Source organism: Psammomys obesus, unplaced genomic scaffold, assembly GCF_907164565.1.
Source record: "Psammomys obesus unplaced genomic scaffold, mPsaObe1.curated_primary_1811, whole genome shotgun sequence".
In the NCBI taxonomy this organism is placed as follows: domain Eukaryota; kingdom Metazoa; phylum Chordata; class Mammalia; order Rodentia; family Muridae; genus Psammomys; species Psammomys obesus.
The window spans coordinates 10,304,463-10,317,559 of NW_026588752.1; the positions used below are offsets into that span (position 1 = coordinate 10,304,463).

Here is a 13,097-nt window from a genome sequence, read left to right on the forward strand (position 1 = left end):
GACTCCCTGTTAGCATGTCAACTGCACATGCTGTTCCCCAGCCACCCATCCTGCCTTCTTCACCGTAGCTTAGAGTCCCTTAAGCAGCAGAGAGCGGCTGCCCCTGTGCTTCCCAGTCCCAAACTCAGGACTAGCCAGCAACAGAGGGGCAGAAAGCCATTGCACCTCCCAGGGAAGCTCAATTAAGACTCAGAAACAGTAATTCTAAAGGAACCTGTTGTCACAGGCCTGGAAGGGCTGCTCAGATAAACATCACTCATCTACACAAACACATACAGACACGTGCATTTATGCACACGTGACATACGTCTTCACACATGCATAGGCACGTACACGTATATGCACATGCACACTCACACACGAACATGCGTACACAGACACATCCAAGCGACACCTCTACACACCTCCACGCAAAAAAACATTTATGCACGCACGCATATGCACACACACACATTTGCAAATATGCACACGTACACACATATACGTACACAGGCACACATACGCATGAGTACACACATCTGGTAAATTCTTATTGCACGTTCCTGTGCACCCACATGCCACCTGTAACAGTACCAGCTAGTTTCTCTTAAATTAACTCTTTCTATTTTCGCTCATATGTACTTAAAAGGGAATTTTACATTTCTTCCATATATAGAAATTGATCATCAAAATATACTCACAACGTTAAAATGGAAAGCAAATGTTGGTCCTGGAGCCAGCTGCAGCCCTCCCTCTGCAGGCTGAGTGCGTGTTTATGGCCGGTTTGCGCCAGCATGCACCCTGTCTGGGAGCTCTGTGCACAGGGAGCCACAGTTTACTCTTTCAGGCCAGTTCAGGGTCTGCCCAGACGACCAGGCTTAGGTGGCTCCTACCTGTATGTCCCTCGCAGGCAGATCTGGAGAGGGGGTGGCGGAGGAAGGGAAGCAAGAGCTATGGAGGGCAGGGCTCAGGGCTCTGCCTTGTCTGGCTGAGCCCCATGCCACTTCACCTCAGAACTAGGCTTGCTGGGACCGGCTGCCCTCCCCCAAGTTATCCCTGTGTTCTCGGCACCACTGTGGGCTGCCCCCTTCCTGAATCACCCACCCTTCTCTTCAGGACTTGCTCTTCAAATTCCACCTCCTTTTCTGTAGCAGCTGAGTTTTCAGCAACATATACCATGAAACCCAACTGAGAAATTAACTCAAGGAAATTCTGGTATCTCAGCTGAGAAGACACCATATGGCTTTGTTCTTTCCGTCTCTTTGCTCAGTGTAATGACTTCCTCTTCTTATGGTTACAAAATGGCTACAGCCATTGCACCCTCGCAAAAACCCAAACTGATAGTGTCATGACTTTATTACACCCTTGTTGCTTTGAGGGAGGGTTTTCCTGTACAGACCAGGCTGACCTTGAATTCACAGTCCTTCTATCTTTCTTTCCCAAATGCTAGGATCACAGATGTGTGCCTCTTTGCCTCTCCCTTTTGTCTAAGAGTTAAGAAATCTCCCTAGAAAAGGGAGATTCCCCACCTCTCTAACTCATTGGCCAGAGCAGAATCACATTACCCTGCTTGAGCCAGTTACTGGCAAAGAGAATACAGCTGGCATGAAGGGTGTGGGGAGTCAAGATTCATCCTACAGACTCAGGTGGGCGTAGCCTTTCTGAGGGTCCCACCCCCATGATGTGTTCAGAACTGACTGTTCTCTGGGATGCTCACCATTTTCTTCCCAGCGCTTTCCCTTTATGAACCTGGAAGAGCCCCATGGCCAACGGAAGCTTCAGAGACAATGATGGAAACACATTTGTCTGTCTCCCCTTCTGGCCTCTTATGCACAAAGGCCCCTCCGTTCCCAGTCTCTCTGTGTGTCTTGTCTAGTCTCGTTGAATTACTTTACACTTATACCAAATACATGTGTGATGTTTGGATTTTTTTTTTTTTTCAAGACGTGGTTTCTCTATGCACACCAGGCTGGCCTCAGACTTGAATCGATCAGCCTGCCTCTGCCTCCCAGTGTGCTGGGACTACGGGCGTGTGCCAGGATACTGTGGCTAAAACCCAGGGCCTCTTGGATACAAGCATGCACCAAGCCACATGCCACTCCAAAATGGAGTGGAATCAGCCTGCTCTGAGCTTGTCTTTGTCGCTAGCCCATGAGACCCTTCCACCACAGGCTGAATTTGCTCTGGGATCCATCTGGAGATTCCAGGTACACAAATGCCAGCCTCACTGGTATGATGAGACTAACTGGACCAGGGGAAGGAGGAGAGAGGAGGGAGACACAGGGAGGACCATGCAGAGGCTGCAGTCTGCTCCCTCGGCAGTTGTTTCCAATGCAAGATCCTCCTAGGAGACGCCCGCCTCTTTTCTCCCTTCCTGCATTTGCCCTCTTCAGCTTGAATGTAGCTTCCTCCAGGCAGGCTTCTCTGACTGCATCTGTGCAGTCCTTCCCATGGTAGCCCTTATCACACTGTGCTTTCTATTGACTGATATGCTTCTCAGCAGCGTGCCTGACCCTCGCTTTTGGATTCCAGGGAGCCCAGTGTAGAGTAAAGCCCCAGACCTTCTGAAGCTGAGCCTGTTGGTGCGTCCCAGCAACCACGTGTCTCCCGGACTTGTAATGTGCCTGAGCTGAGGACCCCAGGCAGCAACTGCCTTTTCCCCTGTTATATCATGTCTGTGACCCATGTCCCACTCTCAGAGATTATAGCTGAGTGGAACTGGCTTTTCCCTGTACCAACCCAGATCTGTGGACAGGCCCCAGATCTAATTCTGGGTACATCAGCTTCTGTGTCCCTGGTGACTGGTGTAAAACTGTGCAAGAGTGAGGTTCACCTGATCAGAGTCAGTAGGACATTTGCTGGAGCCTCTGAGGGTGATTATGTCATTAATTTAGTTGGACAGAAGGCAAGAAGGACAAGAAACCTCTTCCTGAGAATCAAAGCAAGCACAGCAGAATGGAGGGTGAGTAAAATGGGTTCCTGGACCAAGTTTTACCTGAAGCCAGCTGCCAGCTCACATCTCTATCACACATACTAATAAAGTCCTTTCTTGACTTCCGGTGTTTCTAGCTAGCACCTGGAGCCCAAAGAACCTCAAACATCACAGCGTGACAGATGTGGGAGTGTGGGGGATAGTTAAAGCTCTTTAACCTAATAGGCATTAAGTTCAAATCCTGTTTTTCATCCCCCACCCCCACCCCTTAGCAACTGTGTGACCCTGGATGAGTCTCTTTGCCTCTCTGATCCTTTATCCTTTGGTAAAGCAGGAAAATCACCAACTTGTTGCCGTGGAAGAGGGGAGTGGAAACTTCTCTCTGGCTTAATAAACACTTGGAGGGGTTGGGAAACCAAGCAAATCACCTCCAGCAAGCAAGCAAGCATCCCTCCTTGGTAAGAAGCAAGTTGGAGAACTGGAGAGAAATGAGTGAGAAAAGTCAGAGAAGGCCACGTGAAGATGCTGCAGGATGATGACACCTCAGCCTGTACGGGGTGGACCAAGCAAACCCTCAGCCGCAGGTGGTGATAGGAGCCCCCTCTGCAGTGCCTCGGACAGAAATTCTAAACGTGCTAATGAGGCCTGCACAGTGCCCAGAGACAGGGAATGCCTGCTTAATTTCCCAGCAGGAGGCCACACTCAAGGCTACCTTCCACCTTCCCTCCTGGCCAGAGCTGGAAACCTCAGCCAGAAGGCCAAGCGAGTCCTGTCCCAGGACAGCACGCAAAGCTGAGCCTGGAAGCCATCTGGTCCCCGATTCCGCCTAATGTCTGCAGCAGACCTTGAGCTAATTGCCTGGTTGGGGCACTGCCTGGACATCTTTAGCACCTAATTCACTACTGTTTCTCTGGAAGCCTCATTCCCCACCTGCAAGGGAGGGACATGCCTGTTTACAGGGATTTTAAGCCTCTGGAATCCTGGTCTGACCTGGCAAAGCTCCAGCTGGCTCCATAGCCAGGAGAGCATCCTTGGTTTCCAGCTCAAGTCTTAAGCTGGCCCCCTCCACCAGACCAGTCTCTTGCCCCAGGCTCTGGTTCTATCCTCAGCTCCACCCCCAGCAAAGGTGGAGGAGAATGGGAAGAAGCTTAAGTGAGAAGTGAGTGAGACATGGGATCGGGGATCCCAGAGACATGGGTTCAAATCTCAGCTCAGTTACTGCCTCACATGGGTCCTGGAAACAATACCATTCTACTCTGATCTGTTTTCCCATCTACAGAAGAGACCCGGATGCCTTGCTTGATGTGGTAACAGCCGAGATACCAAGAGCTCATGTGCTGCTACAGAGCCAGCAGGGAGACTTCATCTAGACAGTACCCCTGGGTAGATGAAGAAAGCACCTTGACCCCAAACGCACTCTGTCCCAGATTTGGTGCTCCTCCATACCTCCTGCCATCAACTTGAAATGCTATGCCCAGACCCCTTTGTACTGCTACCTAATGCCCAGGTACACACACCCACTGTGAGTGTAGGGCAAAGAGCCAGTGTCCCCACCAGAAAGCCCTCCCCATCTGCCACTTAAGATCGTAGAAACAGTTCAGAAGGGATCTAAGAGTGTCTAGCTGCCCGAGGCTGAGAGCATCCTAACTCCCACACTCAGGGCAAGAACTCCCACTACCTCCTTTGTCATGTCCCCTGAGCCAAAACAGTCAAAACAGCTGGGACATGAAAGATACCACCCTAAAAAGAATATGACTTGCCTGAGGTCAAAGGGCCAGGCAGAGGGGATGCGTTGAAGACACACTGGCGGTAGGTCCCATCCAGAAAACAGGAGGAGCAATAACTTAGCAAGCACGGGGAAGCTGCACACAGGGTCTGTACCTCTTTGCTCCATCAAGTGGGAGCACCCAGGCTTATTGCAGCCCTCGGGGCTCCAGAGAGTCACTTAACTGAGGTGGCAGGGAGTGAAGAAATGACAAAACACGGACACAAGAGAAAAGCTGGGATCAGGTGGTCTGGGCTCTCAGATGGAGAAGCTGTGACTCTGGAAGCTCGGCTTGTTTATTGTATACAGTTGAACAGGGAGGCGAGGTTAGCTGGTCTGCAGGGGCAGTCTCTACAGGGCAGTCTGTCTGTAGGGTAGTCTCTGTCTGTAGGGTAGTGGCTGTCTACAGGGCAGTCTTCAGACAATAAACTCTGCAGTGGGCATTTCCGCACACACCATCAACAGCCACACTTACACCAAAGAAAGGCTTTGCTGCGCCTTGAGCCTCACCTAAGGGGAAGGCATTGCCGATTTCCCATGAGTCTGAGGTTTTGGTCTTTGACGCGGCTGGTTCATGTCAACGGCACACATCCACTTGAGGATGTCACACACTTAGGGCACGCTCTGCTCCCCACAAAGGCTGAATTAGGGGTCTAGAGTTATGAGGACACTAGAACTTTGACAAATATGGACAGCTCCAAGCATCCAGCTTTGGGGGTCAAGCTATGGCATTATAGATGGACAGGGCTGGACCCAAATCCTAGCGTCTCTGCTTCCTAACTGTGTAACCTCAAGCAAGTGACTCCTCTTTGATCCAGATCGGTAAAGTATAGTCAGGAATGCCCATCAAAAAGGCTGCTGGGGGAGGGCCCTGGTGGACAGCCTAGGTTCTAAATGCGGTGACTGATTCTTGAGGTTCCCTGCACAGTCGGAGTGTGGAAGCCCATCCTGGCCTCCTCCTCAGAGTAAACATTCCTGAGAAGACAGCATCCGTGGCAGGGAAGCCTTCTTGCCAGCTCACCATTCTTATCATTCGCATATCTCTCCTAACTCTGGAAATGTACAGAACGTGCTGTCTAGAGCTGGACCACATCTGCCTGCATCTTCCCACCTCAGGCCCAGTGAGCCTGAAATGGAGGCAGTGTAGCCTGGGGACCAAGTATAGAGGCCCGAGCCATCTATGCATGTTTTTTTGTGGTGTGTGTGTGTGTGTGTGTATGTGTGTGTGTGTGTGTGTGTGTTATACATGCTGTTTCTGGGCAGTCAGAGCCTGTGGGAGCCCAAGTTACTCTAGAGCAGCCTTAAGCTGGAGCCTGCCATTTTTCTTCTGTAAAGCAAAAGGCCTTGTCTATCTCACTCCAAACAGAAACTGGAGGCGGAGTCCGGCTGCCTCCAGACCCTGACTCCATTACTCTTCCTGAGCCCACTCGCCTTCTTATTCTGCAGGACACAAGCTGTGCACGACAGGAGGGAGAGCCAAGTGGCTGTGGAAGCAGGTAAAGGTGGCAGGGAGATGACAATGCAAATCTGCTTGTCCAGAGTTCAGGGCAAGCTTTCAGAAGTCACCCAAGGCCCTCCTGGGGCTAGAAGACTTCCCCTCCAAATCCCCTCCACAGGTGGCACCACTCTCAGCAACCTTTGCAGGAGTCGTCTCAAAGGAGGGGGTGTGTGACAACAAAGGGTCCCAGGGCCCCCTCCCACCTCCCTGGACTGAAGGCAGAGGAGGGAAAGGGAATGGATGCACACCCCAGCACCCTCAACCCAAGTCTCAGGAAAACAGGCTCCCAGGAGCCTTGTCTGCCTCCAGCTCTGGGGTCACCATGGAAGAGTTGGTCCTCACAAGCCATCAAGGCATAACCCAAACTCACAGCACAGGAGAGAAACTCCAGGGACGGAACTCCAGAAATCCAGCCTCGGCTTGACCAAACACTGTGCAATTCACAGATTGGGATGTATTCCCAGCAAGAGCAGTTTATCAATGGTGAGTGGATCAATAAAGCAATGAATGTGAATCACTAACAGGGAAGTTCCCTGTAGGCTGAGGTAAATTCTAGCATGAAGGATATGTAAAGGCCTATGAACATATTTCTGAGTCAATCACTACATCAGGGACACTGGAGAGCCAATTCCTTTGAAGAAGTGATCCTCATCTGCTCAAAGTTGCCGAGTTAGTGCCTAGAATAGTTCCCTGAGCACACAGCCATGGTTTTGAATGAAGAGTGAATGAATGAATGATCATGGCCCCAGCCCTCAACACAAAGACCAAGAGGAAGGAAGCATGAAGAGAACACGCTACCGGAGCCCCACCCCCAGCCACCACACTCCTCACCATTTTTTTTTTAAATAATTTGTGGGTTGTTTTTAATTGTTGAGGCAGTAATACTTGGTTCATGAAACTGCAATATACAGAGAGGTGAAATAAATAGCTTATATATATAATATATATAATATAGCTGGTTTTAAAATATTCCCTTATCATTGGTGTACTAGGTCACGTGAGTCACGGAAGGTCCATAGCAGCATCCTCCAGAACCGCAGGCAAGGCAGGCCACCATGATTGGACGAGGCGTCTGTCGTCGGAAGATCGAGGCGCGGAGAATTCTCGGGGCGCCTTCCCTGCGCGGTGTCGCGGGACAGCTTGCAGTGGACAATAAATAAATGACTGCAAACCAGAGAGCGATTCTTGTTGGAGTCTAGGGCAGGAGGAGGAGTTGAGAGGGGGACTAGGGTGGGAGGAAGGGCTCGACTTTCTTTTTTTTTTTTTTCATTTTGTTTTTTTGGTTTTTTTTTTTTTTTTTTTTCATTTTGTTTTTTTGTTTGTTTGTTTGTTTGTTTTGTTTTGTTTTGTTTTGTTTGCTTTTAGAACCTTTGGGGAAAGGACTTTGGTTTCTCGCAGCGTCAGTTTTCTCATTCAAGTCCTCCTCTGGGGGATGAGTTTTGGACTGCCCCCTCGAGAGAGGCAAGCACCTATGGGTTGACAGCAGTCCCCTTGCGTGAGTACTTTGTCGTGGGGTTCAGGTCAACAGTGGAATCCTATTGCCCCTCCCCCCCAAAGACTTTAGGTTCAGTTTTTGTCTTCTTTTAAACACAATGTACAAAAATAGAGATTCTTCCTTATTTTTTTCATGTAAAAATATTCCTCTGATGTAGTTCTCTGGGGGTGAGTTTGGCCAGACCTAGCCGGGGTGAGTGGGGCGGATCCGCCGGGAACGCTTGGTGACTGTGGTGTACTTGAAGGGCTTCTGCAGCTCTGTCTGCCCCTTGGGGTAACGCTTCATGAAGTGCACATCTTGCTGGTTCTCCCGGGTCTTGGGACCCTTGCGAGGTCGCCCCTTCTTGGTGAAGCCCACGTACCAGCCCGAGTACTTGGCTGACATCAGGGCTGTGTAGTTGTTTTCCAGAACCTTCTCAATGAACACGCACTCCTTGCTACTGCCATCAGGCTGCGGGAGAGAGAGAAGGGGTGTCAGATAAAGTCGGGTCAGTGACCTCTGGTAAGCGTGCCACAGCAAACATGACTCACAACCACAGTGATGGCTGGGTACTGGGGGCCCACTGCACCAAGGTCCCCCCAAGTTTAGGAAAGCTTTGCTCAGCTCCCAACCTCATAGGCACCAGCAAAATATCGTTGACAGCCACAAAGCACGGAAGGCACAAGAGTAAACTGCCAGGGGAAGAGGCTGAAGACAGGCATAAGCCTGGTGGACATGGTGGGTGAGCAGATATCAAGAAGAGTTCTGCTTAAAACAAGCATTATAGAGATGGGCCTAGGAGAAATTTTAGAGTATTCAGGAGCCTGACTAAAGCCCAGCAGGAAGCCTTTGCCAAGAGGAGAAAATAGAGGAAAATAAAAGAAATTGGAGGAGCACAGCCCTGTGGAGAGTGCACAGGGTTCATGGTTGAGGCTGGGACAGCACAGCAGAGAGGGTCTAATATCTACTTCCTGATATACAAATAGCCCTTTGTCATAGGCCCCTACATCTTCCTCCATCTTCCACTCAGGGAGCAAAGTCCCCGTGTCTTGCAGAAATCCATTCCAACCTTACTCTCCTCCTTCAAAATAGATACAGGCTCCGTATCAACCCTATCTGAGCAAGAGACCTAGATCTAGCCAATCAAATGTGACCCAAGCCCACCAATCAGTGTGCAATGGGGGGAGGGGGAGTCAGCCACCAGTGCCCAAAATAAAACAAACAAAAAAGAAAATAGGTTTTACACTTGAGGTGTTTGTAAGGCTGAAATGAGGGAAGCCATTTTACCAACAGGAAGGGAAGCCTGCTGGGCAGCGATGCCAGCCACGAGGAAGCGAGGCCAAGCAGGAGAATGAAGGAAACAACCAGGGCCTGGTCACATCTCTCGGGCTCCAGATGCAGCTGCATCTGAAGTTCACGTTACCTCACCGCCGTGTGGGCCAACAATGTCTCATTTCCTCTAACTCAGCTGATGTTTTAGTCTATCGTTTGTAAGAGAAATGGGTCCTGGCAGATCTGCACAAAATCTGACGTTAAGTCAGCTACTCGACTCTTCTGCGACACAGTTCAACACAAACTGCACTCGATGTGGGATGTGGCGTGCTTCAGTACTTGGTATGAAGCAAGCTGGGAGCCTCCAAAAATAAGGCAGAGCACAGCCAAACTCCACAGGCTGTGTAAAGGGGCTCTGGGGTCTCAGTTTCCTGAGCAGATGTCTCGAGAGACTAGGTGTCAAAGGGCACTGACTCTGGAGCCAAAAGCCAAATGAACTCTAGTACATCCTGTGACCTCAGGCTGGCCAAGTCCTTGCTCCAAACCTCAAATTCCTCACCAGGCAAAAGAGTACAATGACTTAGGTCTGTGTCATCAATACACAAGACGAATGACACTTGGGAAGGAGTCTGACACTCTCCAGGGGACTCTCCAAGGGGTCTCGCAAGATCAGGTGGCTCTGCTGGGACTGCCCTGAACCAAAGATGGGGACACAGGCTCGCAGCCTCCTTCTGGAGCCATGATTGCTCGATGGGAGAGAGTGGGAAACACAGAGTTGGATGGGCTGGCTTAGCAGCGCAAGTTTCCAGCTAACATCTCCAAATTTAGGCCGGGCCCACTCCTCGTTCCGGACGGCTTCCCAGCCAAGTTGGAAGCCCAGCGGTCTGGCTGTGTGTGGAGACTGAGGTGTGGGTTCCAGCCCTTTGTTTGAAGTGGAAAACTGGCCCGGGCTTCCAGGGACATTCACCTTTGAGAGGAGGGCAAGCCTACTCCCTGCAGACAGAGTGCTGAACTCTGCAGAAAGGCTGAGAAATGCCCTCTTTTGAGACGGCTGAAGGACAGACAGAGGGCAGGTTCAAGACACACGCCATACCCAGAGGAAAGCTTGGGTAGCCACTGAAGTAAGACTGTTAGAAAAGAAGGCAGAAAACACACGTAAGGCAGGCTGCAGCAAGAGATCTCTGGGTTTCCAGTCTCCCGTGGAAAGGTCTAGAAGTTCCTCGTCTAACTCTGCATGATCTTCACCAAAGCCAAAGCAGCCTGAACAAAAGTCAGACACCACCATTCTGTCTCTGCCCTTCAAAGCTCATCTCTGCAACTACTACCTCTGGGAAGCATGCCTTGATGGCTGCTCATCTCTATGGGCAATTCCTTCACTTCATCAAGAGGCAATGGTCAAGCTCAGGTGTAGCCTGCTGTTAGCCTCTTAGCCTTTCTGGCTGAGTCCATAGTGGAGAATCTCTGTTCATCAGATGTTTCACCGCTGGGTCCCAAGAGCCCCCTCTGCACCCTGATGTATTAGAACCAACCCAGAGCCCAGTTTCTTAGCCCTTTGAAGTAGGTTTTAGAGAGGTACTGAACATCCATGCTTAGAATTTTCCTTGTTCACACACTCCATATCTGGAAGTCCCTGGCTCCCTACTTCTCTCCTACTCCATGCTCTCAGCAGAATAATTCTACATCCACCTGCTTCCTCCTCAGTCCAGGAGCTCCCTGACACCAGGATTGCTGCTGACTTACTCTAGGAGCTGAGCACAGACCCTAACCTAAAACAGGGTCTATGTTCAAACAAACGAGGGCCTTACCAAGATGGGTGAAAGTGAAGAGTCTCTGAAGCCCTGACAGTGTCTCACAGATGTCCCTCCAGGAGGACCAGAGGTTCAAGCAGACAGAACAAGCTGAGCGCTTGAGAGTTCTATTCATCCACTTGGTCTCCCCACTCACTCATTCAGTATCTATTGATTGCTGACCACAGGCCAGACATTCCCACATCCATTATGTCATTCCACCCTTTTAAGCCACTGAGATTCACTTTACCTCGAGAAAGGAAACAGCTAAAAGAGACGAACGAGCTTGCCCAAGGTCATGGCACTAGAAAACGGGTCCCTAGCACACTCACCTCACATCCAGTTCTAGAGAAGTCCCTGGAGGGAAGAGAGGAGGCAGAGTGACTGATGCCTCCCCAAAACTCACCTCCCACAGAGCCATGGTGGACGGACACAAAGTAAAAGGTTGAGTGTGGCACAAATCAAGTATGCAGGCTCAGTACATGTCAATGTTTACTTCAGAGGACTCTGGACTGGTTCCAACAACCCAGGGCACAGAGGGGCTCTTGGGAACCAGTGGTGGAGCCTCTGATGAGGAGAGATTCTCTGTCATGGACTCAGCCAGAAAGGCTAAGAGGCTAACAGCAGGCTGCACCTGAGTCTGACCCTTGTCTCTGTTTCTGACCCCTTCCATGACCCTTAAGTCACCTATAGTTACATTAAAAAAAAAAAAAAAAAAAAAAAGTCAATGCTTGGGCCCCACCTCTGCTGAGGAAGGCAAGCAGGGGCATCAATTTTTAGAGAGCAACCTGGCACTCCCAAGCCTTGGAAGGTTCATGAAAATCAGTCCTCTCCTCCATTCCCGCCTCCCACTCCCCCTTACTTCCAAAAAGAGCCATAGCCTTTCCATGTGATTCCAACTCTGATAACATCACTAGATCACACCTCAACTAACACCTAGAGGGTTTTCATGGGTTTTTGGTTTGTTTGTTTGTTTGTTTTGTTTTTTGTTTTTGTTGTTGTTGTTGTGTTGTTTTGTTTTGTTTTATAAGCTCTTTGGGGGGGGAGTGGGGGAGGAGGGGAATCTCCTTCTGTTTTCAGTAACTTGCAACCAAAATGGTCTTAAACACCTACCCAGAAAGATTCTGAGGCCCTATTGCTCCCAAAAGGTCAGGCAGGGGCAGATGAGGAAATTCTGATTAGCATGTGAGGAGAAGAGATGCTCAGCAATTCTTTCTGGACCATGCTACCTTCTGGCCAAGTGGATCTGGTTCAGAGGAGTGGCCAGGAGCAGGCTAACAGCCATGCACGGCTCCAAGACAGACAGAGGGAAGGACTCTGGCCAACAGCTAGTGCATATGAAATAGCTGTTCTCAGGGCCCAATGCATGACCCCTGTTCAAGGGTGGCACCTATAATGCACAGGAAAGAAGAAAGTTTCTGTGGATATGGAAGTGGTGTCAAGTCCTGGCTTCAGGCTGAGGGTGTAGCTCAGCCCATATAGTACCTATCTGACATGCACAGAACTCAGGGTGCATTTTCAACACCCTGAGGAGGTTGCACATGCTTCTAGTCTCTGCACCCAGGAGGTAGAGGCAGGAGGATCAGGAGTCCAAGGTCATCCTTGGCTACATAAGGAATTCCAGAGTCCCAGAATAGCCTTGGCTGGAGGAGACTATGTCTCAAAAATAAATAAAGTAAGTAAAACAAACCTATCTTCAAAGGGGAAGGAGGAAGAGATTAACAAGTCAGGCAGAGCCTGCTTAAATGCCAGCATGAGTCCCCCTTACAAACAAGGCCCCAAGATTCAGTGGGCCAGGGTATCTAGGGGGCCAGAGTACCAGGCTCCCTGGCATCATTCATGCAGGAGGCTGAATAAAGAGCCAGTGTCCCAGCCTCTTTCCTGCTTCTGCATCCCTCAGGCTCTGCACGAGCTCCCAGCTGGGAGGAGAATACAGACCTGAGGAGAAGAAGGAACATCGAGGTGAGCAAGGGCAGCCACAGACAGCTGAGAGAGGGCAGCGAGCTAGCTAGGGGTCAGGTAAGTCTAGCAACCACTGAAGATGAGCCAAGAAGGGTCCATGCAGAGAGCAGGATAGGGCCAGAAGGGCTCGTGCACAAAGCCCTAAATCCATTTCTAGGGGATGGGTGGGAGCAGTGTAGAGAAGCTGCCTGTGGCATAGGTTTCCAGGAGTGTGGAGAAGCCCCCCTGAGCCCTAAGCTGGTCCAGGAGAAGGAGAGAATCAGCTGGGGCCTGAAGCCTCCCGAGCAGGCAAGGAGGGTTGGAAAGGGCTAAGGGCAGGCTAAGTTGGGCTAAGTTGCAGGGAGGAGACACACCCAGCCATCAAAGAAGGGACTCCCCCACACAGCCTGGGTGAGCAGGGAGGGTATCCTCAACAGCACAACAAAAGC

The 13,097-nt window shown here is 50.4% G+C and overlaps 1 protein-coding gene across 1 annotated transcript in view; it reads right to left on the reverse strand.

Annotated features, from left to right (window-relative positions):
• Nucleotides 1–7,466: 7,466 nt before the first annotated feature.
• Nucleotides 7,467–13,097, reverse strand: part of Fgf18 (fibroblast growth factor 18) — a 29,449-nt gene continuing 23,818 nt past the window's right edge. Inside the window, exon 5 of the mRNA XM_055604689.1 lies at nt 7,467–8,119. Coding sequence (XP_055460664.1) covers nt 7,853–8,119 — 267 coding nt within the window. The 3' untranslated portion in view covers nt 7,467–7,852. The remainder of the gene's footprint in view (nt 8,120–13,097) is intronic.